The sequence below is a fragment of the Amblyraja radiata genome, chromosome 33 (assembly GCF_010909765.2).
Source record: "Amblyraja radiata isolate CabotCenter1 chromosome 33, sAmbRad1.1.pri, whole genome shotgun sequence".
NCBI lineage: Eukaryota > Metazoa > Chordata > Chondrichthyes > Rajiformes > Rajidae > Amblyraja > Amblyraja radiata.
Genome location: NC_045988.1, coordinates 26,703,495 through 26,727,510, shown reverse-complemented (window position 1 = coordinate 26,727,510; position 24,016 = coordinate 26,703,495). Strand labels below are relative to the sequence as shown.

At 50.8% G+C, this 24,016-nt stretch overlaps 1 protein-coding gene across 1 annotated transcript in view; it reads right to left on the bottom strand.

The window, feature by feature from the left end:
- Window positions 1–21,984, bottom strand: part of LOC116991181 (solute carrier family 43 member 3-like) — a 104,242-nt gene extending 82,258 nt beyond the window's left edge. The window contains exons 1-5 of the mRNA XM_033049551.1: window positions 21,795–21,984; window positions 20,613–20,745; window positions 20,094–20,140; window positions 18,350–18,426; window positions 4,946–5,038 (exon numbers count right to left, since the gene is read on the bottom strand). Of these exons, the coding sequence (XP_032905442.1) occupies window positions 4,946–5,038; window positions 18,350–18,426; window positions 20,094–20,140; window positions 20,613–20,745; window positions 21,795–21,984 (540 nt within the window). The remainder of the gene's footprint in view (window positions 1–4,945; window positions 5,039–18,349; window positions 18,427–20,093; window positions 20,141–20,612; window positions 20,746–21,794) is intronic.
- Window positions 21,985–24,016: the final 2,032 nt, after the last annotated feature.

Below are 24,016 nucleotides of genomic sequence, written 5' to 3'. Positions count from 1 at the left end.
AGAATTTCTGGCAGTTTCTCAGCTGCCAGCCTGCCAGGTCCGAGTGACTGTACTGCCAGGCCGCAGCGACTGAGCTGCCTGGCCTCAGTGACTCAGCTGCCAGCACAAGAAACCATTCGGCCCACAATGTCCATACAATCCCTCTGGAAACCAGTCCCTTCAGCCCACAACACCCATACTAGTGCAACAGAAAGCCCTCCCCCCCACTGGCCAGCAATATTGGAATTGGTGGAGAGGTGAAATATTGCGTTGGGTGACCAGCCCATACACACACACACACACATATGTATATACTATACCAAGTGCAGACCCGTTGGGTCTGTTTCCCCAACGCGCGTTTGCGGGGGGGGGGGGTGGGGGCTGCGGCATCACACTCACACTAACCAACCCCCAAACACAGGTGGGGGGAGGGTGAGAAGAGGGGAGGGAGGGGTGGGAGGGGAGAGGGGGAGGAGGAAACGGGAGAGATTTGGGAGGGAGAGGAGAGCGGGGTAGGGGGAGAGAGAGGGGGATGGGAAGGGGGAAGAGAGTGGGGAGTGGGAGGAGAGCGGGGAGGACAGGAAGTGGGGGAGAGGGGTAGGGGGGTGGGAGAGGGGTAGCGGGGAGTGGTGCAAGACAGAGGGGAAGGGGGTGGGGGGAGATGGGGGTGAAGAAGGTTGGGGGAGGGGGTGGGAGGGGAGGAGGGGCGAGGAGAGAGGGGGGAAGGGGAGGAGGAGAGTAGGGTGGGGGAGGGGATGAGAGAGGGATGGGGAAGGGGAGAGAGGGGGAGGAGGGGGGGAAGGAGAGTGGTAGGGGGCGGGGGAAGAGTGGGATGGGAGGGGGAGAGGGGTAGGGGCAGAGAGGGGGAAAGTGGTGAGGGAAGGGGAGGATAATAGTGCGGAAAAGGGGCAGTGGGGTAAGGGGAGTGGTGGAAGAGGCAGAGATGGGTAGGGGGAGAGAGGGGTGGGGGTTGGTGTGGGAGGGGAGGAGGGGGAGGAGTGAGGAGAGAGGGAGAGGGGAGAGAGGGGGAAAGGGAGGAGAGAGGCATGCAGGAGGGGGTGAGAAAGGGTGGGGGGAGGGGGGAAAGAGGATGGGGGAGGGGCAGAGAGGAGAGAGGGAGGGGATGGAGGAGAGGGGGAAGAGTGTGGAGGGAGCGGGAGAGGGGTAGGGGGGAGAGAGGGGGGAGAGAGTGGAGGGAGGGGAAGAGCGGAGAGAGGGGGAAGAGTGGGGAGGGAGAGGGAAGGGAGGGGGAGAGAGAGGGGGGAGAGAGAGGGGGGTGGGAAGGGAGATGGGGAGGGGGAGAGAGGAGGAAGAGTGTGGAGGGGGTTGAAGGAGAGAGGGATGGGTGTGGGAGGAGTAGGGGGTGGGCAGGGAGAGGGGTGAGGAGGAGATGGAGAGGGGGAGGAGAGGGGTGAGGGACGGGAGGAGAGGAGAGAAGGATGGGGGAGGGGAGAGAGGTGTGGGGGAGGAGGGGAGAGGAAGGAGATGGGGTAGGGGAGGGAGAGGAGGAGGGAGATGGGGGTAGGGGAGGAGGAAGAGTGTGGAGGGAGGGGGAGAGGGGTGAGAGGGGAAAGAGTGGGGAGGGAGAGTGGGAGGGGGAGGGGGGGAGAGGAGTGGAAGTGGAGAGGGAGGGGGAGAAGGGTAGGGGGAGTGGTGGAAGAGGGTCAGAGGGGTAGGTGGAGTGGTGCAAGAGGGTCAGAGGGGTAGGGGAAGGGGTGGGGGGGAGAGGGAGAGGTGGGGATGGAGAGGGGTGGGGTAAGGGGGAGAGAAGTGGAAGAGTGGGGAGGGAGGGGTAGGGGGAGTGGTGGATGAGGGACAGAGGGGTAGGGGAACGGGGCGGGGGGGGAAGAGGGAAGGGGGTGGGGTAGAGAGGGAAGGGGTGGGGGAGAGAGGGATAGGTGGGATAGGTGGGAGGAGGAGGGGGAGGAGAGGGAGATGGGTGAGTAGAGGTAAACATAGAAACATAGAAATTAGGTGCAGGAGTAGGCCATTCGGCCCTTCGAGCCTGCACCGCCATTCAATATGATCATGGCTGAACATCCAACTCAGTAACCTGTACCTGCCTTCTCTCCATACCCCCTGATCCCTTTAACCACATCTAACTACCTTCTGTGGCAGAGAATTCCAGAGATTCACCACTCTCTGTGTGAAAAATGTTTTTCTCATCTCTGTCCTAAAAGATTTCCCCCTTATCCTTAAACTGTGACCCCTTGTTCTGGACTTCCCCAACATCGGGAACAATCTTCCTGCATCTAGCTTGTCCAACCCCTTAAGCATTTTGTAATTTTCTATAAGATCCCCCCTCAATCTTCTAAATTCTAGCGAGTACAAGCCGAGTCTATCCAGTCTTTCTTCATATGAAGGTCCTGACATCCCAGGAATCAGTCTGGTTAACCTTCTCTGTACTCTCTCTATGGCAAGAATGTCTTTGGCAAGGGAGATGGAGAGGGGGGTAGAGAGAGGGGAGGGGGAGAGAGGTGTGGGGGGGGGGGGGGGGGTGGGAGGGAGGGGAGGAGGGAGATGGGGTAGGGGAGAGAGGGGGAAGAGTGTGGAGGGAGGAGGAAGAGTGGGGAGGGAGGAGGAAGAGTGGGGAGGGAGGAGGAAGAGTAGGGAGGGAGGAGGGGGGGTGGGGAGAGAGAAGGGGGGTGGGGAGAGAGAAGGGGGGTGGGGAGAGAGAAGGGGGGTGGGGAGAGAGAAGGGGGGTGGGGAGAGAGAAGGGGGGTGGGGAGAGAGAAGGGGGGTGGGGAGAGAGAAGGGGGGTGGGGAGAGAGGGATGGGGGTGGGAGGAAGGGAGAGGAGGGAGATGGGGTAGGGGGGCGGGGGAAGATTGTGGAGGGAGGGGGTGGGGTGAGAGAGGGGAACGAGTGGGGAGGGAGAGTGGGAGAGAATTGGAAGAGTGGGGAGGGAAGGAGGGGGAGGGGGGTAGCGGGAGTGGTGGAAGCGGGACAGGGGGAGTGGTGGAAGAGGGACAGAGGGGTAGGGGAAGGGGTGGGGGAGGAAGGGAAGGGAGGGGGAGAGAGAGGGGTGGGGTAGTGAAGGGGAAGAGTGGGGAGGGAGGGGTAGGACGAGTGGTGGAAGAGGGACAGGGGGTAGGGGGAAAGGGGAGAGAGGGAAGGGGGTGGGGTAGAGAGGGAAGGGGGTGGGGTAGAGAGGGAAGGGGGTGGGGGAGAGAATGAAGGGGGGTGGGAGGAGGAGGGGGAGGAGAGGGAGAGGGGTGAAGAGAGGGAGATGGAGAGGGAGATGGAGAGGGGGAGGAGGGGTGGGGGAGGGGAGGAGAGAGGGTAGGGGGAGAAAGGTGTAGAGGAGGGGGGTGAGGAGGGAGATGGGGTAAGGGGTAGAGGGGAAGAGTGTGGATGGAGGGGGAAGAATGGGGAGAGGGAAGGGGGTGGGAGAGGGAAGGGGTGGGGGAGCGGGAGTGAGGAGAGGGAGATGGAGAGGGAGAAGGTGGAGGACGGGAGGAGAGAGGAATTGGGGAGGGGGAGAGATGTGTGGGGTAGGGGAGGGAGGGAGAAGAGTGTGGAGGGAGGGGGAGAGTGATAGGGGGAGAGAGGGGAAATAGTGGGGAGGGAGAGTGGGAGAGGGAGGGTGGAGAGAAGTGGTAGAGTGGGGAGGGAGGGGGAGAGGGGGAGTGGTGGAAGAGGGACAGGGGGAGTGGTGGAAGAGGGACAGAGGGGTAGGAGAAGGGGTGGGGTGAGAGGGGAAAGGGAGGGGGAGACAGAGGTATGGGGGGTGAGGAGAGGGAGAGGGGTGGGGGAGGGGAGGAGAGAGGGGTGGAGGAGGCAAGGAGAGAGAAAGGGGAGAGAGGTGTGGGGGAGGGGGGAGGGAGGCAAGGAGGGAGATGGGGTAGGGGTAGAGGGGGAAGAGTGTGGGTGGAGGGGGAAGAGTGGGGGGGGGGAAGGGGTGGGGGAGAGAGGGAAAGCGGTGGGAGAGGGAAAGGGGTGGGGGAGGGAAGGGGGGGAGAGAGGGATGGGGGTGGGAGGAGGAGGATGAGGAGACAGAGAGTGGTGAGGAGAGGGAGATGGAGAGGGGGAGGAGAGAGGGATGGGGGATGGGGAGAGGGGGATGGGGAGGGGGAGAGAGGTGTGGGGGAGGGGAGGGAGGGATGGGGTGGGAGGGGAGGTGGGAGATGGGGTAGGGAAGGGAGGGGTAAGAGTGTGGAGAGAGGGGTGGGGGAAGGAGGTAGGGGAGAGAGGGATGGGGGTGGGAGGAGGAGAGGGAGAGGGGTGAGGAGAGGAGAGGGAGATGGAGAGGGGGAGAGAGGGAGATGGAGAGGGGGAGAGAGGGATGGGGAGGGGGAGAGAGGGATGAGGGAGGGGGAGAGAGGTGTGGGGGAGGGGGGGGGAAGGGATGGGGTAGGGGAGGGAGGGGTATGAGTGTGGAGGGAAGGGGAGAGGGGTGGGGGGAGAGAGGGGAAATAGTGGGGAGGAAGAGTGGAAGGGGGAGGGGTAGGGACTGTCCATCTGTTTCACATTCCCTTTCACCCCCAATCCTCTTTCTCTATTCCCACTCACGTGATGCCGAGCTTCGACACAGGCTGCGGGGGGTGGGGGGGAGGGGCTGGGGCTGGGGCTGGTGCAACCTCACTCCTGCTCTCTCTCCCTCTCTTTCTCTTGACCGCAGCTCAACGTTGCCACGTACGAATGCACCTGTCCCAATAATATTACGGACTAAAGAAAAATATGGACTATAAAGAATGTAGTCTTTATACACCAAACCATTATATTTTAGACAATCGGATTCCTAAAGTTTCACGAATATTTGCTTCATCATCCTATATGACGTCACCATCAGAAGGGGTCCGCTAGCCCTTATCGGTTTCCCTCTATTCCGTCTGCCTAAACCTGTCATGGCTTTGTCCATATCCTCTATCTTCACCAGTCCCAATGTTTTCCACTCTAATTCAAGGCCAGAGATTCGTCTACCTGGGCACAGCTCGCAGAGTTGGCTTCTTGTCTGGAGTTCTCACCTTGACAATCAGGAACACGGCTGGTGATGAATTGAATGCTCCATAATACAATGTGATAACTGTAGAACGCTTGTTTCCTAATAAGTTTCCAACCTGGGGGATGTTGAGGCACAAAATACAATCAGGGGAGTGCAGGCTAGTTGTTGAAACCCTCGCCCGACATTTCATATAACCATATAACAATTACAGCACGGAAACAGGCCATCTCGGCCCTACAGGTCCGTGCCGAATAATTATTTTCCCTTAGTCCCACCTGCCTGCACTCATACCATAACCCTCCATTCCCTTCTCATCCATATGCCTATCCAATTTTTTTTTAAATTATACCAACGAACCTGCCTCCACCACTTCCACTGGAAGCTCATTCCCCCTCATGTTACCCCTAAACTTCTGTCCCTTAATTCTGAAGTCATGTCCTCTTGTTTGAATCTTCCCTATTCTCAAAGGGAAAAGCTTGTCCACATCAACTCTGTCTATCCCTCTCATCCTTTTACAATGTACAATTTTAACATTACATCCCAGCTTCTATACTCAATGCTCTGATTTATAAAGGCTAGCATACCAAAAGCTTTCTTTACCACCCTATCTATATGAGATTCCACCTTCAAGGAACTATGCACGGTTATTCCCAGATCCCTCTGTTCAACTGCATTCTTCAATTCCCCACCAGTTACCATGTACGTCCTATTTTGATTTGTCCTGCCAAGGTGTAGCACCTCACATTTATCAGCATTAAACTCCATCTGCCATCTTTCAGCCCATTCTTCCAAATGGCCTAAATCACTCTGTAGACTTTGGAAATCCTCTTCATTATCCACAACACCCCCTATCTTGGTATCACCTGCATACTTACTAATCCAATTTACCACACCTTCATCCAGATCATTGATGTACATGACAAACAACAAAGGACCCAACACAGATCCCTGAGGCACCCCACTAGTCACCTGCCTCCAACCCGACAAACAGCCATCCACCATTACCCTCTGGCTTCTCCCATTCAGCCACTGTTGAATCCATCTTGCTACTCCTGCATTTATACCCAACAGTTGAACCTTCTTAACCAACCTTCCATGAGGAACCTTGTCAAAGGCCTTACTAAAGTCCACATAGACAACATCCACTGCTTTACCCTCATCAATTTCCCTAGTAACCTCTTCAAAAAATTCAAGAAGATTAGTCAAACATGACCTTCCAGGCACAAATCCATGTTGACTGTTCTTAATCAGACCCTGTTTATCCAGATGCTTATATATATTATCTCTAAGTATCTTTTCCATTAATTTGCCCACCACTGAAGTCAAACTAACAGGTCTATAATTGCTAGGTTTACTCTTAGAACCCTTTTTAAACAATGGAACAACATGCGCAGTACGCCAATCCTCGGGGACTATTCCCGTTTCTAATGACATTTGAAATATTTCTGTCATAGCCCCGGCTATTTCTACACTAACTTCCCTCAATGTCCTAGGGAGTATCCTGTCAGGACCTGGAGACTTATCCACTTTTATATTTTTCAAAAGTGTCAGTACTACTTTTACTTTGAAACTCATAGTATCCATAGCTACTCTACTAGTTTCCCTTACCTCACATAATTCAATATCCTTCTCCTTGGTGAATACCGAAGAAAAGAAATTGTTCAATATCTCCCCCATCTCTTTTGGCTCTGCAGAGAGCTGTCCACTCTGTCTCTCCAATGGACCAATTTTATCCCTCGTTATCCTTTTGCTATTAATATAGCTGTAGAAACCCTTTGGATTTACTTTCACCTTACTTGCCAAAGCAACCTCATATCTTCTTTTAGCTTTTCTAATTTCTTTCTTAAGATTCTTTTTACATTCCTTATACTCCTCAAGCACCTCATTTACTTCATGCTGCCTATAATTATTGTAGATCTCCCTCTTTTTCTGAACAAGATGTCCAATTTCCATTTAAAACCATGGCTCTTTCCAATTTTTACTGTTTCCTTTCAACTGAACAGGAACATAAAGATTCTGTACTCTTAAAATTTCCCCTTTAAATGTCCTCCATTTCTCTTCTATATCCTTCCCATAAAACAAAATGTCCCAGTTCACTCCTTTTAAATCATTTCGCATCTCATCAAAGTTAGCCTTTCTCCAATCAAAAATCCCAACTCTAGGTCCAGTTCTGACGCTCTCCATAATTATATTGAAACTAATGGTATTGTGATCACTGGACCCGAAGTGCTCCCGAATGCATACCTCCGCCACCTGTCCCGTCTCATTTCCTAACAGGAGGTCCAGCACTGCCCCTCCTCTAGTAGGTACCTCTATGTATTGCTGCAAAAAACTATCCTGCACACATTTTACAAACTCCAAACCATCCAGCCCATTTACAGAATGTGTTTCCCAGTCTATGTGTGGAAAGTTGAAATCTCCCACAATCACTACCTTGTGCTTACGACTAATATCTGCTATCTCCTTACATATTTGCTCTTCCAATTCTCGATCCCCATTTGGCGGTCTATAATACACCCCTATAAGTGTTGCTACACCTTTCCCACTTCTCAGTTCCACCGAAATAGCCTCCCTAGATGAGCCCTCCAATCTACCCTGCCAAAGCACTGCTGTAATATCTTCCCTGACTAGCAATGCAACACCTCCACCTCTTGCCCCTCCAATTCTATCACACCTGAAGCAACGAAATCCTGGAATATTTAGTTTCCAATCACAGCCCTCCTGCAACCATGTTTCACTGATCGCCACAACATCATACTTCCAGGTGTCTATCCAGACTCTAAGCCCATCCACCTTTCTTACAATGCTCCTAGCATTAAAATATGCACATTTAAGAAACCCCCCGCCTCTTATTCTCTGTTTATTTCCTTTTTCTTCTTTCTCCTCTTGTGTCCGAGTGCTTCCCTTTTCTGCTTCCTGCCTCCCATTCTGTCTACTAGCTTTCTCTATTTGAGTCCCTCGCCCCAACCATACTAGTTTAAAGTCTCCCCAGTGGCCTTTGCAAATTTCCCCGCCAGGATATTGGTCCCCCTCGGGTTCAAGTGCAACCCATCTTTTCTGTACAGGTCCCACCTTCCCCAAAAGAAGTCCCAATGATCCAGAAACTTGAATCCCTGCCCTCTGCACCAGTCTTTCAGCCACGCATTTATCCTCCACCTCGCTCCATTCCTACTCTCACTGTCGCGTGGCACAGGCAGTAATCCTGAGATTGTTACATTTTTGGTCCTTTTCCTTAACTCTCCTCCCAACTCCCTAAATCCTCCCTTCAGGACCTCTTCCCTTTTTTTACCTATGTCATTGGTACCTATATGTACCACGACCTCAGGCTCCTCTCCCTCTGATTTCAGGATATCTTGGACGCGTTGAGACACGTCCGAGACCTTGGCACCAGGGAGGTAGACCACCATCCTGATCTCCCGACTGCGTCCACAGAATCGCCTATCCGACCCCCTAACAATAGAGTCCCCAATTACTATTGCCCTCTTCTTTTTGTCCCTACCTTTCGGAGCAACAGGGCCGGTCTCTGTGCTGGAGGCCCGTCCGCTGTCGCTACCCCCGGGCAGGCTGTCACCCCCCATCCGTACTCAAACAGGAGTACTTATTTGCGAGGTGTACCGACATTGGAGTACTCACTCGTCCCTGCCTCTGCCCCTTGCCCTTCCTTAGCGTGACCCACATGTCTCTCTCCCGTGGTTTTGGAGTGACCACCTCCCTATTTCACCCAATAACTGGCCTTCAACGCGCAGGGGAAAAAGCTTTCCGTGTTATAACCAGAGGCTCAGGTGACCAAAATGAAGGGAAATTCCGTCCATGGTAATTTGGAGTTTTACTGGCTTTCCATTTGCAGATCAACGTACAGCTTTACGTTGGGTTTGAAACCTGGGTTTCAAACTGAGGGAGTGAAGCCACACGAGTGTGCTGCGTGACGCTTTCGTGTGTGGGCGGTACTGTGGGAACGCACCACCACAGGACCCCGGGTTGCGAAGGCGTTTCGCATTGTGAACGTTAGTCCCAGAGGTAGCGCAACAAATGGCGGGGGTTGGGCGAGGGGGAGCTGCAATGTGAAAGGAAGTGTGGTGCTGAGGGGCCATCAAATTGATGCTAATACTGGAGGCATGGGGTAATTTAGTTTAATTTAGTTTATTGTCATGTGTACCGAGGTATAGTGAAAAACTTTTTGTTGCGTGCTCTCCAGTCAGCAGAAAGTCAGTACATTATTACAATCAAGCCATGCACCGTACATAGATATAGGATAAAGGGAATGACCTTTAGTACAAGATAAAGTCCAGTAAACTCAATTTAAAAATAGTCCTTGGGTCTCCACTGAGGTAGATGGTGGGTTGGATGGTTCAGTTACCTGGTAACAGCTGGGAAGAAACTGTCCATGAATCTGGAGGTTTGTGTTTTCACACTTCTGTACCTCTTGCCTCACGGGATAGGGGAGAAGAGGGAGTGTCCGAGGGGAGGCTCGTCCTTGATAATGTTGGTGGATATGCCAAGGCAGCGTGGTGTAGATGGTATGACTCGTGAGTGGTTCCTGCAGTCAGTTTCTGGTTCAGAATAATCGCGAGGAAAATTTAATGTACAAAAGTGAGGCTACGCTTCATTATAAAGGTGGGAACCGGACTCTTGTGACCCACTCCTCTGTGCCTTCCATATCCCATTAAATCATATTAGAGATGATATTCTAGAGAAGGAACTTCCAGTGAGGCGATATGGGTAGAATTTAGATATAAGAAGGGGTTGCTCACTTTGATGGGGTTGCAAAATGAACTCCCAATAGCCAGCGGGACATAGGCAACAAATATGCTAGGGTATATTGGAATGATAGGGTTCCAATAGCAGGTGATTGCTGCTTCCCAATTACTGACGTTGTCTGTCATCATGCTAATTGTGTAACACTTGCTTAAATAAGTCCAGAAAAGTATAATCAAGCAATATGTAAACTGCCACTGGATAGGTGGCTATGCTCGACTTTCTCTTGCGAAATTACACCAGGGAAGTGTCATTGGGGGAGCATTTTGGAATTAATTGTATTAACCAAAATAGTGATCGAAAACTGCATGGTTGGTCAACAAGTTAAAATCTTAACTTGGAGCAAGGCTCGTTTTGATGGCATTCAACAGGAAATTGTACAGGTTGACAGAAATAGGTTATTTGGTGGGAAATGGACAACTGGCACGTCAGATGCTTTTAAAAGTGAGATAGGGAGAATTTGGGGACAGCGTGTCATGGTACACTGAAAGGGAAAACTTGCAGGTTTAGCGAGTATTTAGCGAGCGAAAATCAGACGGCAAAAGGAGACGTAAGCTTTGACAGGTAAAGGAGAAACAAAAGGATTCTATACACATTTTTAAACTGAAATATTACCAGGGAGAAAGTGAATCCATGTGTGTAGCCAGACGCCATGTGCAAGGTCATGTAATACATATCGACTGTGGAGGGCAGGTCCTGGATGCTTGGGAGCACAAGGATGAAAACATTGATGTCCCGAGCCACTTGGACATTAAAAAGATGTTGCCGGCCCTGGCCCGTATGAAAGTGGATTAAAAAGCCCCAATCCCATGTCCAAGTGTACATGGGAAATTCAGGTTGGTACTAGAACCCAAGAAAGGCAATTTGTAGGGTGCCTCCAAGATGGATTCTCAGAGCAGCTTGTAGTGGAATTGCACTACCATAGAAAGTGCAATTCTGAATTTAGTGTTGTGTAATCAACCTGATTTGATAAGGGAACTGAGGGCAAACGAACCACTGGGAGGTACGTTTTTATCTGCAATTTGAAAGCGAGAAGGTGGAATCGAATGTGTCGGTATTGGAGCTGAACAAAGAGGACTGCAGAGGCATGGGGAAGGAACTGGCCAAAGTTTACATGAAAGGAACTCTAGCAGTAATGACGGTGAAACAGCAATGGCAGGAATTTCTGGGAATAATTCGGAAGATGCAGGATCTTTTTATTCCAGAAAGAAAGATTCTAGGAGGAGAAAGAGGCGACTGTGAATGACAAGGGAGATCAAGGACAGTATCAAACTAAAAGGGAAGGCAGAGAACACTGTAAAGATTAGTGGGAAGCCAGAGGATTGGGATGCTTTTAAAGAACAACAGAAGGTAACTAAAAAGGCAGCACGGGGAGATAAGATGAAATACAAATGTAAGCTAGCAAATAATATTATATAAAAGCTAATAATATAAAAGAGTTTCTTCAGTTATATGGAGTAAGAAAGAGGCAAAAGAGGAAGTTGGACCACTGGAAAATGATGCAGGAGAAGTGATAATCAGGACGAAAGAAATGGCAAAGGAGTTGATTAATGTTTTTTTTGCATCATTCTTCACAGTGGAGAGAGGAGGGGGGGAGAGAGAGGAGGGGGGGAGAGAGAGGGGGGGGAGTGAGGGGGGGGGGGAGAGAGGAGGGGGGGGGAGCGAGGAGGGGGGGGAGAGAGGAGGGGGGGAGAGAGGAGGGGGGGGAGAGAGGAGGGGGGGGAGAGAGGAGGGGGGGGGAGAGAGGAGGGGGGGAGAGAGGAGGGGGGGAGAGAGGAGGGGGGGGAGACCCAAACCCAAACAACCATTTGCAGGCAGTGCTTTATTACTTGCAACTAACCATATATTCATTTTCAAACCACGTTATGGGTACTCACAGCTGTGGAGACATTTGTTCAGTTTCATTCAGAGCTCTGATTGATGCACACCACTTGCAGAGACTGATTGAGGCACACCACTTGCAGAGACTGATTGAGGCACACCACTTCCTAGTTTTATAGTCCCTCCCCCTCCCTCCAGCAGGGGCAGCAGAGAGAATGGGGAATTTTGTAAAAGCATTAATATCTGTCATATTTCATCGCCGGAAAAATCCTCGGCACACATGCGGCGGAGGGGGGCTCTGAGCGAGGTGGCCAAAAATGACGGCCGTAGGTGGCGGCGTTCTCTCGGAAATCGCAGCACAGATCGCCAAAACCGGTCAAGAACAGAGTTTTAGTAATATATAGATTATAAAGGGTGAGGTTACGGAGTACTTAGAAGTTCACGACAAAATAGGCCGAAGTCAGCATGCCTTAGTGAAGGTGAGATTTTGCCTGGCAAAATTACTGGAATTCTTTGAAGAAGTAAATAGCAGTTCATACAAAGGAGAGTCAGTAGATGTTGTTTACCTTGATTTTCAGAAAGCCTTTGATAAGGTGCCACATGTTTGTGGAATTCTCTGCCTCAGAGGGCAGTGGAGGCCGGTTCTCTGGTTACTTTCAAGAGAGAGCTAGATAGGGCTCTTAAAGATAGTGGAGTCAGGGGTTATGGGGAGAAGACAGGAACGGGGTACTGATTGGGGATGATCAGCCATGATCACATTGAATGGCTCGAAGGGCCGAATGGCCTACTCCTGCACCTATTGTCTATTGTCACATGGGAGGCTGCAAGGGAAGATGAGAGAGTCCATGGCATCAAAGAGCAGGTATGAACATGGATAGCATGTTGGTTGGATGGCAGACGGCAAAGAGTGGCAATAATGGGGGCTTTATATTGTTCACTGTCAGTGACTAGTGGAGATCCGCAGGGATTGATGCTGGGGCTCCTGCTCTTCACGTTGTATATTACTGATTTCGATGAGGGAATTTATTACTTTGTGGCTAAGTTTGCGGATGATATGAAAATAGGTGGAGGGGCGGGTAAGGTAGAGACAGCAGGGAGTCTGCAGAAGGACTTGGACAGGTTTGGAGTGGGCAGAGAAGTGGGAGACGGAATATACTGCCGGTTAAACCGAAGAGAGAAACAAAATGCAGCAGTTACTGAACGGGACAGGCAGCATCTCTGAATGGAAGGAAAGTGTGGTTTTGGGTTAAGACCAAGAAAGGAGCGAGAGAGAAAACGGGGAATTACAGACCAGTTAGCCTGACTTCGGTGGTGGGAAAGATGCTGGAGTCAATTATTAAAGAGGTAATAATGGGGCATTTGAATAGCAGTAAAATTATTAGTCCAAGTCAACATGGATTTATGAAAGGGATATCATGCTTGACTAATCTTCTGGAATTTTTTGAGGATGTGACAAGTAAAATGGGTGAAGGGGAGCCAGTGGATGTAGTGTACCTAGACTTTTAGAAAGCCTTTGATAAGGTCCCGTACGGGAGACTGGTTACTAAAATTAGAGCACATGGTATTGGGGGTAGGGTGTTGACGTGGATAGAAAATTGGTTGGCAGACAGGAAGCAAAGATTAGGAGATGAAGAGATGAAGCGAAGATGAAGAGAATGGCCTCCGCATGCACATATTTTCTATGTTTCTATGTTTCAGATTCATATATAGTGGATATAGAGGAATATAGTGTAGCAAAAGGTGGAGCCATGCATTTTGGTAGTAGGAAGAAAGGCGTAGACTATTTTCTAAATGGGGAGAGAATCCAGAAATCGGTGGTGCAAAGGGACTTGGGAGTGCTGGTGCAGGATTCCCAAAAAGTTAATCTGCAAGTCGAATTGGTAGTAAAGAAAGGAAACGCAATGCTAGCATTTATTTCAAGAGGGCTTATATATAAAAACAGGGATGTAATGCTATAAGGTGCTGGTCCGGCTACATTTGGAATATTGTGAGCAATTTTGGGCACCATATCTGAGGAAGGATGTGCTGGCTCTGGAGAGGGTTCAGGGGAGGTTTACAAGAATGATAGATACAAAATTGTGGAGTAACTCAGCGGGTCAGGCAGCATCTCTGGAGAGAAGGAATCTGTCACGTATCGGGTCAAGGAATTTACTACATTTTTCACCAGCAAGGTATAAAACATAAGAACGAATATTTCCCCTCCCACCTGTGACCTGGCTGTCTCATTGGTCTGCTCTTCAAAATTAGATTGTTTCCAACCCGTTACTCTACCCTCCCTTGTAAAACTGATCACCACCATGAAACCTACTACCTGCCCCCTCGACACTGTCCCCTCTGCCCTCCTAAAGGACGTCATTACAACAGCCGGTCCCAGCATCCTCACCATCTTCAACAGCTCTCTGGCCACTGGCACTGTACCTACCTGCTTCAAGCATGCGGTGGTCCAGCCACTCCTGAAAAAACCTAACCTCGACCCCACCTTGCCAAGCAACTATAGACCCATTTCTAAACTGCCTTTCCTCTCAAAAGCCCTTGAAAAGGTAATTTTGTCAACTTATGCCTTATCTTCACCAAAACACTATCTTGGAAACTTTCCAATCAGGTTTCAGGGCTCACCACAGCACAGAGTCTGCCTTGTTGAAGGTACATAATGGCCTACTGCTCACCGTTGACTCTGGTGACTGTGCAATCCTGCTCCTTCTTGACCTCAGCGCAGCATTTGACACTGTCGACCACACCATCCTAATTGACCGTCTCCGGTATGGGGTTGGTATTGATGGCACTGCCCTAAGCTGGTTCATCTCCTACCCATCACCCCTGGAGGGGAGCTTCGACCGCCGGCCCTGCAGTCTACGGTGCTTCTGGCTGCGGCGGGGACTTTAAATCTTGACCGCCGGCCTGCGGCCTACAACAACTTAAAGCCGCGGTCTCCGGTGAGGAAGAGCCGATCCTGGACTGACTCTGGACTCTGGTCCTGTCCACGGGGGGGAAGTGGAGGAGGACTGGCCAAATTTTTGTGCCTTCCACCACAGTGATGAATGCTGTGGTGGATGTTTGTGTTGCATTTTGTGTGTTCTTTATTACTGTATCGCTGCTGACAACCCAAGGGGAAGGGAGCTACTCTGTGAGCGACTCGCGGCGCGTTGCTCCCGTATGTTTGTATGTGGAGCCGCGTCAAAGATTTTCTGTTGCGACAGACAATAAAGTTTTCTGAACTGAACTGAACTGAACCTCAAAGGTAGGAGTTTCTCGATTAACATAGTCAACTCATTCTCCTCCCCAGCTAATCTCTGCTGTGGGGTTCCACAAGGTTCCATCCTTGGCCCCATTCTCTTCTCCCTGTATATGCTCCCCTTAGGCCAAGTCATTGAAAGGCTCGGCATTTCCTTCCATTGCTACGCAGACGACACACAACTCTATCTCCCCCTGAAGCCCAAAAACCAATCTAATCTGCTTAACCTTACCACTGCCTCGAGGATATAAAGTGCTGGATGGCCCAAAACTTCCTCCAACTAAACGAGAGTAAGTCTGAGGTCATCCTTCTCGGCCCCTCGGACAATCAAAATGATAGCAGGCAGCCTTGGAAGCCTTACCCCACTACTCAAACCTCACGTCAAAAACCTTGGCGTGATATTTGACTCAGCACTGAAATTTGACAAACAAGTCAATGCCGTGGGAAAAGCTAGCTTCTTTCAGCTTCGGATGATAGCTAAAATAAAACAATTCCTCCACTTTGATGACCTCGAAAAGATCATCCACACATTTATCTCCTCCCGCCTAGATTACTGCAACTCTCTTTACACTGGCATCAGCCAATCTTCTCTGTCCCGCCTGCAACTGGTCCAAAACGCCGCAGCGAGACTCCTGATGGGCAGCCGAAAAAGGGGCCACATCACCCCGATCCTGGCCTCTCTCCACTGACTCCCTGTGCGGTTCTGTATACATTTCAAGACCCTCCTCTATGTCTACAAAGCCCTCAATGGGCTTGCCCCTTCCTACATTAAAAGTCTTCTCACCCACCACTCCACCTCCAGGTCCCTCAGATCGGCCGACTTGGGGCTGCTGAATATCCATAAGCTTAGAGGGCGACCGCGCCTTTGCGGTTGCAGCTCCTAGACTGTGGAACGGCATCTCCCTTCCCATCAGAACTGCCCCCTCCATCGGCTCCTTTAAGTCAAGACTAAAAACGTATCTATACTCTCAAGCCTTTCCTGACGTCCACTGAGCGAGGGCTATATGTATATATGTATGTAGTTTATTTGTTTATACTATTCTTATAACAAATGTAAAGCACTTTGGCCAACTAGAGTTGTTTTTTAAATGTGCTATATAAATAAATGCGACTTGACTTGACTTCTTCAGACTTGAAGAAGTCAGAAGAGTCTGAAGAAGGGTTTCGACCCAAAAAGTCACAGATTCCTACTCTCCAGAGATGCTGCCTGTCCCCCCGAGTTACTCTGGCATTTTGTGTCTATCTTCGGTTTAAACCAGCATCTGCAGTTCCTTCATTAAATTTACAAGGAATTAGTAAGTTATCATAGTTGACGGCACTGGGCCTGTACTAGCTGTAGTTTAAAAGAATGAGGGGGCAACTCAGTGAAATGTATACAATAGTGAAAAGCTTGGATAGAGTGGATGTGGAGAGGGTGTATCCACTTGTGGGAGAGTCTAGGACTGGAGGTCATCTCAGAATTAAATTCTTTTAGGAAAGAGATGGGGAGGAATTTATTTACTCAAGTGGTGGTGAATTTTGCCGCAGAAGGCTGTGAAGACCATGTCAGTGCATACATTCAAGGCAGAGATAGATAGATTCTTGATTAGTATGGGTGTCAGAGGTTATAGGGAGAAGGCAGAGGTTGAGAGGGAGAGATGGATCAGCCTTCATTGAATGGCAGAGGAGCCTTGAAGGGCTGAATGGCCTAATTCTACTATCATTTATGATCTTACAATCTTACCGCATTGCTTGGAGCAAGAGGGGTAAAATTGAATGGCCTTCGGCAGTTATTTGTATCTACAGCTCCGAAGACTCGGGTTCAATCCTGAGTATTGGTGCTGTCTGAACGGAGTTTGTACGTTCTCCCCGTGACCTGCGTGGGTTTCTCCAGGAGCTCCAGTTTCATCCCACATTCCAAAGACATATAGGTTGTAGGCTAATTGGCTTGCTAGTATTGTAAATTATCCCTGGTGTGTGTCAGATAGTGTATGTGTGTAGAGACTGTTGGTCAGGGCGGACTCGGTGGGCTGAAGGGCCTGTTTTCGCGCTGTATCTCTAAACTAAACATTCGACGAGGCACTGGACGATTGGACAGTGGCTAAACACCATGCCTTTATGTAAAAAGCATTAAAAGGACATGCCAGGGAACTGCAGGCCGTTGAGCCCAATCTCAGTGGTGGGAAAGATACTGGAGGGACTCTCGGTGACTGAGTTTATGACCATTTGGAAAGGCAAGAACAGATTAGGAATACTGAGCATAGCTTTCTGCATGAACAATCATGTCTCACAATTCTAACTAGTTTGCGACCAAGAGGATTGACGCGTTCTGGGCGGTAGACGTTATCCACGCCGACCTCAGCAAAACATTTGACAAGGTCTCGCACGGCATCATTTAGATCACCAAATCCACGGTGAGCTAGCCATTGAGTACGGGATTGTGATGATGGAGGCCTGTGACCCCTGATGTGCCTCAGGAATCCGTGCATTACCCCCTCGTATTTGTATTTAGTTATTCGTTTTAGAGATACAGCGCGGAAACAGGTACTTCGGCCCACTGAGTCCACACTGCACATTAACACTAGCAACAATTTACACTAAAAACCAAGTATACAAACCCAAGCCAATTAACCTGCAAACCTGTAGGTCTTAGGAGTGTGGGAGGAAACCGAAAATCTCTGAGAATGCCCACGCGGTCACGGGGAGAGCGTACAAACTCCGTACAGACAGCACCCGTAGTCGGAATGGAACCCGACAGCAACTCGACAGCAACTCTAGCACTGCGCCACCGTGCCCCCCCCTCCCCCCCAATTATATATTAACGATTTGGTTGAATAACGTTGTGGATAAATTACACTAAAATTAATACCACAGTGGGCAGCGAATAGAGTTGTGTGAGGCTACAAGCGGACAGGACATAGAAAATAGACAGTACAACAGCACACGAACTTCGGCCAACAATACTTGTCCGAACATGAGCCAAGTTAAGCTGATCTCATCTGCCTGTACATGATCTATATCACTGTAGGGAACAGTATTCCCTACACTTTCATGTGCTCTTAAACACCACTATCGTATCTGCCTCCTCCACTGTCCGGCAAAACGTTCCGCCCCCCCCCCCCCCCCCACCCCCACCACCTCCACCCCACACCGTTCTCTGTGTAAACCCATTAAATTTCGCCTAAAAGTTATACCCTCTGGTGATGAACATTTCCATCCTCAGAAAAGGGTTCTGAATAATTTGCATCAAATGGCAAATTCTGCAAATTAATGGTCGATGAATATAACTCATGCATGTGCGAACGGAAACATTTTTGGGAAGGTAAAATGATTAGCGATGCTGTTAAGATAGGGTTGGGGGTGTGTTATTCCACGCGAGTCTTTGGAACTCCGCCCTCAAAGGGCATTCAGAAGTTCGAAGAACATGTCAACAACTTTGAAGCAGAGGAGCGAAGTATCCAGGGTAAGTGAGGGGGTGGAAATAGCGCTCGGGGTTGCAGTCAAGTTCCAGGGGTTGAGAAGCCCCTTACCCGCGTGCCCTCAGCACAGACACCTTCGACAGTCCGCTGCTCCAACACTACAACTACATTGAAAAGCCCGCGCATTCTCATCTATATTCTACGAATGTGTCTCGTCTACCTGGATGTTTGTTACCAGTAACATCATGCTGGCCACTCCAAGAAGAAGGAGTGCAGGAAACAGTAGTATTGCCGTGGCTGAAACAGAAAACGAGTAAATTAACTGATTTGGTAGACTACTCTTTCAGGGCAAAATTCACCGCGTATCCAAACGCATCCGACATAGAATGAGCCGTTTATTTCAATCAAACACCCAGCTTAATATAGGGAAGCCTATCACCTTCCAACAAAGAACCGTTGTAACGATAAATATCGCTGACTGGACTACAGGACACCTTGTTTCTTCATAATGTCGGCTGTAATATCTTTAGATCCGCGCAGTGAGGCGGCAGAGCCGAGACCTTTCAACAGTAGCGTGAGCAACCACCCCTTTATTAATGTAATATTTTTCCGCACTATCCCTCTGATAATTTGGTGCTACCACGGTAAAACCGCTCCGACAACTCTCCAACACAACGCATATCCTGCAATGTATCATATCCCAAGCAATTCATGCAGAGAGCGGCCTTCCATTACCATTACCACGTCGGGAATTCAGCTCGACGTCTACACACACTACTGGGGTCCGTCCCTCATTGGCAATATCACCCCAAAATTGCCAATATTGCCCAAATGATGGTAATACACTGCCTCCGTAAGATACTTCGGCCTACGCCGTTTTCCTTCCACTATTTACTTAGCTCTTCCTCTGCACTGTCTCTCTTGGAGTGTCCCAGTTGATCCCAGCAATAGTTCAGCGATCCTGCAATATCGCTGTCAGACAGTGAATCTCTCCCTCTGCACTGCCACTCTTAATTCAATGCACCCTTAGCAGGCAGCATTGCTTAAACAACTGCCCCAAACATGATCAAGCGATCTCTCTACAGTGCGGCCAGGCAGCGCGACGCGCCCAGTACACTACACATCCAACAGCAGACTCGACCTTGTCACTGGAACGTTGCCATTTCGGCTCTCCTTCAGCGCTGGAATTGTGGGGCAGGGGCGGGGGGGGGGGGGGGGGGGGGGGGGGGGGGGGTCAGTCGGTTAAATCTTCAGAGGCATTGACTATAATGCCCCTCCCTCTGCATGTTTTTTTAATGTGTTTTCTTGAGCTGAATAGCAAGTAGGCCAATTGCAATATTATTCGCCATGACTTGGCAAATGTAAAGTAGATGCAGCTGCTTCGGTGTATCTGTATATATCAGGAAAAACAGTCACTCACAGGTTATATCAGCTTCCTGGGTCAATGTGCACTCTTAGACGCTAAAGGTAAGGCCACTAACCTCAGGGAACCCTGGATGCGAGTTGCCCTCTGAAGCTGGTCGGAGGAATTCAAGGATAAAAGGTAGTTTAGTGTGGGTTTAGAACACAAAGGACCCTTCAGAGGTGCGCGGGGTGCAGTTCACAAATGTAGGAGGGATCAAGATGGATAGCCAAACAATATTGTTGGTAAAGGTGAAAAACCGCCCCAACCACATCTTATGCACACGATACAGGGGAAGGTTAACCAGCAAATGGAAATTAGTTTCCTTCAGGGTAATCTGCACATGGCGTGTGACACAGTTATTGTGGGGAATGGGCAGTGAAATGTCTGCAGCGTTAAAAAGATGCATTAGCTGTCTCCGTGAGTTTAAACGTGGCTAAATCCCCAGGGTGGGCGTTGATATGTATTACGTGCTTCCATAGAAGGTTGGGGAAAGATTACTGTGATCCTGAGGGATATTTCCACCGGTAGGGTTCCACTTTCTCTCTGTCTCTCAACTCACCAGCAGTGGAGAAAGCAATCATCAAAGTGGCCGCTGTGTAAACGGATCTGCGAAGATATGAATCCATACCCGAAAATTGTAATTTCCCCTCATCCTGCATCGCACCCTCCTTACCCATTACCACCCGAAGAATCAAGTCCGTCTTATCTAACATCGTACCCATGTTCAACACTGTTTGATGATTGGAGGACTTAGACTCCAAACTCGGCCTGCGCCGGTTACCAATCTGGAGACTATTTTATTCTTATCTCCTGTGTACTGCCGAACCCCCTCCGCACCCCCACCCCCACATACTTCTCGCATATTCCCATCGGTTGTCTCTCTGCTTCCGTTCCATTTATCCCATTCGGGCCCGCGTCTTGATTTCTCCACCATCCCATCCCAGTTTGGCGGCTTCGTGTGAATCTGCGCCTCAGCACTCACTGGCATTTGTCTTGCACCCACTCACCCCCACGACCAGGCACCGCCGTCAATCCTCGCCACCTAACCACGCACATCCAGCATCCCGGGGGGACTTACATGGCCAGGAAGCGAGTCACCATTGTCCCGCAGTAATCGAAAATATAACCGTTGGCGATTGTCGCGACGTTCATGGTGGAACTGGCGAAGGTGTAGATGAGCGTGAAGCGTTCGCTCTGTAGAGTGCAGTCCACTGTGTAATAGAAAGGTTGACGGGGTGATTATTCCAGAGAGGGTGGGAGAACGAGTGGTGCAGGAACAGAATTCGGGGGAGAAGGTGGGCGAGAGAATGAGAAAGGGTGGAGGTGAGATGGAGAGAGCGGGAGATGGAGTAACTGAGGAAGAGAGAGAGAAAGGAACAAGGGATGGGAAGATGTGAAGACGGAGGAACCCTTGAGAGTGAAGAAGGGTGTACGGAGGGAGGGGGTGAGTAAGAGGTATACACGGAAAAGTGAGTGGAAGGGAAACGATGAGAGGGAGAGATGGTCAGGGAATTGAGGAAGAGGATGGCCCGGGGGATGTAGGGGCAGGAAATAAGTGGTGGATGGAAGACATTCGAGTGAGTGAGTGAGTGAGTGATATAATAATGTAGCGGCAATTAACTGAATGAGGGGTATTTATAGGAGGAGAATGGAATTAGTAAAGGAGGGATGAAGACTTTATGGACACAGTGTGATGAAAGTGAGATGAAGCAGGTTGAGAAACGGAGAACACGAAAATGGGTGTGAGAAATAGAAGACGTGGGGAGAATGGAGAATACCAAGAAGGGCAAACACACGGGGGAAGCAAAATGACAGACGAGGGACAGAGAGAGAATGAAAAGGGGAAGGCCAGACAGGGAAATAGATATAGTGGAAAAATATGATGCGAAAAGAGTGACAAAGAAAGGACATGTGGAGAAAGTATTTTCTCTTTGGACCTCCTCATATCACCCCATCTTTCTATCAGTCTTTCCATCAATTTATTCGCTATCATCTGCCTCCTGTCTTCTCTCTGTCCATTTTCCCTTTTATGTGTCTCTGTCTCTTTTTCTGTCTTCATATGCACCAAACTTTCCCTCTCTCTCTCTCTCTCTCTCTCTCTCTCTCTCACTCCCCCCCTCTCCCCCCCTCCCCTCCCCTCCCCTCTGTTTCTCTATTTGTCTCTCTCTCACTCTGTCTCTTTCGCTGCTTTCACCTGACGATCGCCCTCCTGCCCCCGCTCTCCGTCTTCCTCGAAATAACGTCGCAGATTCACACTCACCAGTGGTGTTCGGTGCCACAGGACGGCTGAAGTTCGGCGCGGTCTCACAGAGCTCAGCGAAGTACTCATCCATCCTCAGCACATACACGAGCGAGGGCCAACCACCAACCACGCCGGCGAAACCAAAGCATTCAATCAGGCCGGTGGTCACTGTCAGACACAGTTTGATTATTTCGTCCCACCGTGCCATTTCTACGACTCGGAGGAAGAGACCTCGCACAATCCCCGAGCAGGGACGACCTCGCAGTCTGCGTGTCCGACACTCAGCCCCGTCGTTCCGCACTGCCCCTGGAAGTGTGGCACTCCCTGTTCTCCTTCCCTGCCCGCGGACCACTGCCAGCTAATTTTTCTAGTAAGTGCTGTGCATGTCAGCAATGTTGAGGTTGGCATGCACTGTTTAAACACATCATTTCTGGGCGCAGAGGAGAGGGAAAGGCGTTGAAGGAGGAGAGAGGAGGAGGTGCAGTGAAGCAGTCCTCCATGTCCCTGGGCCGGTCCCGCCCGCAGCATTCACAGGCAACACCCAGGCAGGCGGGCGCTCCGAACACAGCAAGATGCAACAGCAACCCCGCCAATCAAGTCCGTGTCATGGTGACCTCATGCGGGGACACGATCTGCACCAGCAACCAGCCATTTGGGTACACACATGTTGCCTGACCGGCCGGCCGGCTGGGTGCGGTGCGGTGCGGGGCTCCTCCTGTATCTGGCGCCGGGGAACAAGTAGGCCCGGCCCCGCCAAGACGCACCCGCTGCAACTGGGAGTGCTCCTCCCGTATCCCGATAGGCAGCGCGCGCGCCGGGGTAATTAGCGGTCGTCGTGGACCGACGGTCAACAGTTGATGGAGGTAGGCCCGGGTAGGCCCGGCTCGCCGACCACTGGCGTCGACGGACCCGCGCCGCCAAGAGCGAGGTGGATCTTGGAGAGCAATGGGGGGACCGGTGTGGGGGTGGGGGGACCGGTGTGTGTGGTGGGGGTGGGGGGACCGGTGTGGGGGTGGGGGGACCGGTGTGTGTGGTGGGGGTGGGGGACCGGTGTGTGGTGGGGGTGGGGGTGGGGGGTCCGGTGTGACCGGTGTGTGTGGTGGGGGGACCGGTGTGTGGTGGGGGGGACGGTGTGTGGTGGGGGTGGGGGACCGGTGTGTGGTGGGGGGTGGGTGGTGGGGGGACCGGTGGGGGTGGGGGACCGGTGGTGTGGTGGGGGTGGGGGAACGGTGGGGGGTGGGGGGACCGGTGTGTGTGGTGGGGGTGGGGAGGACCGGTGTGTGTGGTGGGGGTGGGAGGACCGGTGTGTGTGGTGGGGGTGGGGGTGGGGGGACCGGTGTGTGTGGTGGGGGTGGGGGGACCGGTGTGTGTGGTGGGGGGACCGGTGTGTGTGGTGGGGGGACCGGTGTGTGGTGGGGGTGGGGGGGACCGGTGTGTGGTGGGGGTGGGGGTGGGGGGACCGGTGGGGGTGGGGGACCGGTGTGTGTGGTGGGGGTGGGGGGACCGGTGTGTGTGGTGGGGGTGGGGGGACCGGTGTGTGTGGTGGGGGTAGGGGGACCGGTGTGTGTGGTGGGGGTGGGAGGACCGGTGTGTGTGGTGGGGGTGGGGGGACCGGTGTGTGTGGTGGGGGTAGGGGGACCGGTGGGGGTGGGGGGGACAGGTGTGTGGTGGGGGTGGGGGTGTGGGGACCGGTGTGTGTGGTGGGGGTGTGGGGACCGGTGTGTGTGGTGGGGGTTGCTGCCCCGTGCGGCGACTGCCAGTAAGTATATTGGACTATTCGCTGAAGTGACGACACCTGTGTGTAGCAATGATACAACATTTTGAGATTTAAAAAATCAAGTCTGCACTTTATCCCATCAGATAAATCATAAAAAGAAGTTTAATTTGACGCCTAATTCTCTTTTATATCTTCAGAATTAAAAAAGTAATGGCCATTTTCATATTAGGAAATTAACATCTTGTTCCCTATTGCTTTTCCATTGACTTAACACAATAGCTGTGATCGCGGACAGTCAAAAGCCCATAACTTTCTTAAAAATTAAGGGAACTGAATGAAAATGTCAGTTATTATAGATTGAAGCATTCTGAAACAAATATAAAACATCTTCATTGGATGACCTGAAATTAAATCATATAATTAGTTAATTACCTAATTGGAGTTAATTACAAAATTGACCGTTGTGACGGAAATAATAATAAACACCCAGACTGCTTCGAAAATTCAAAAATGTGATATTCTC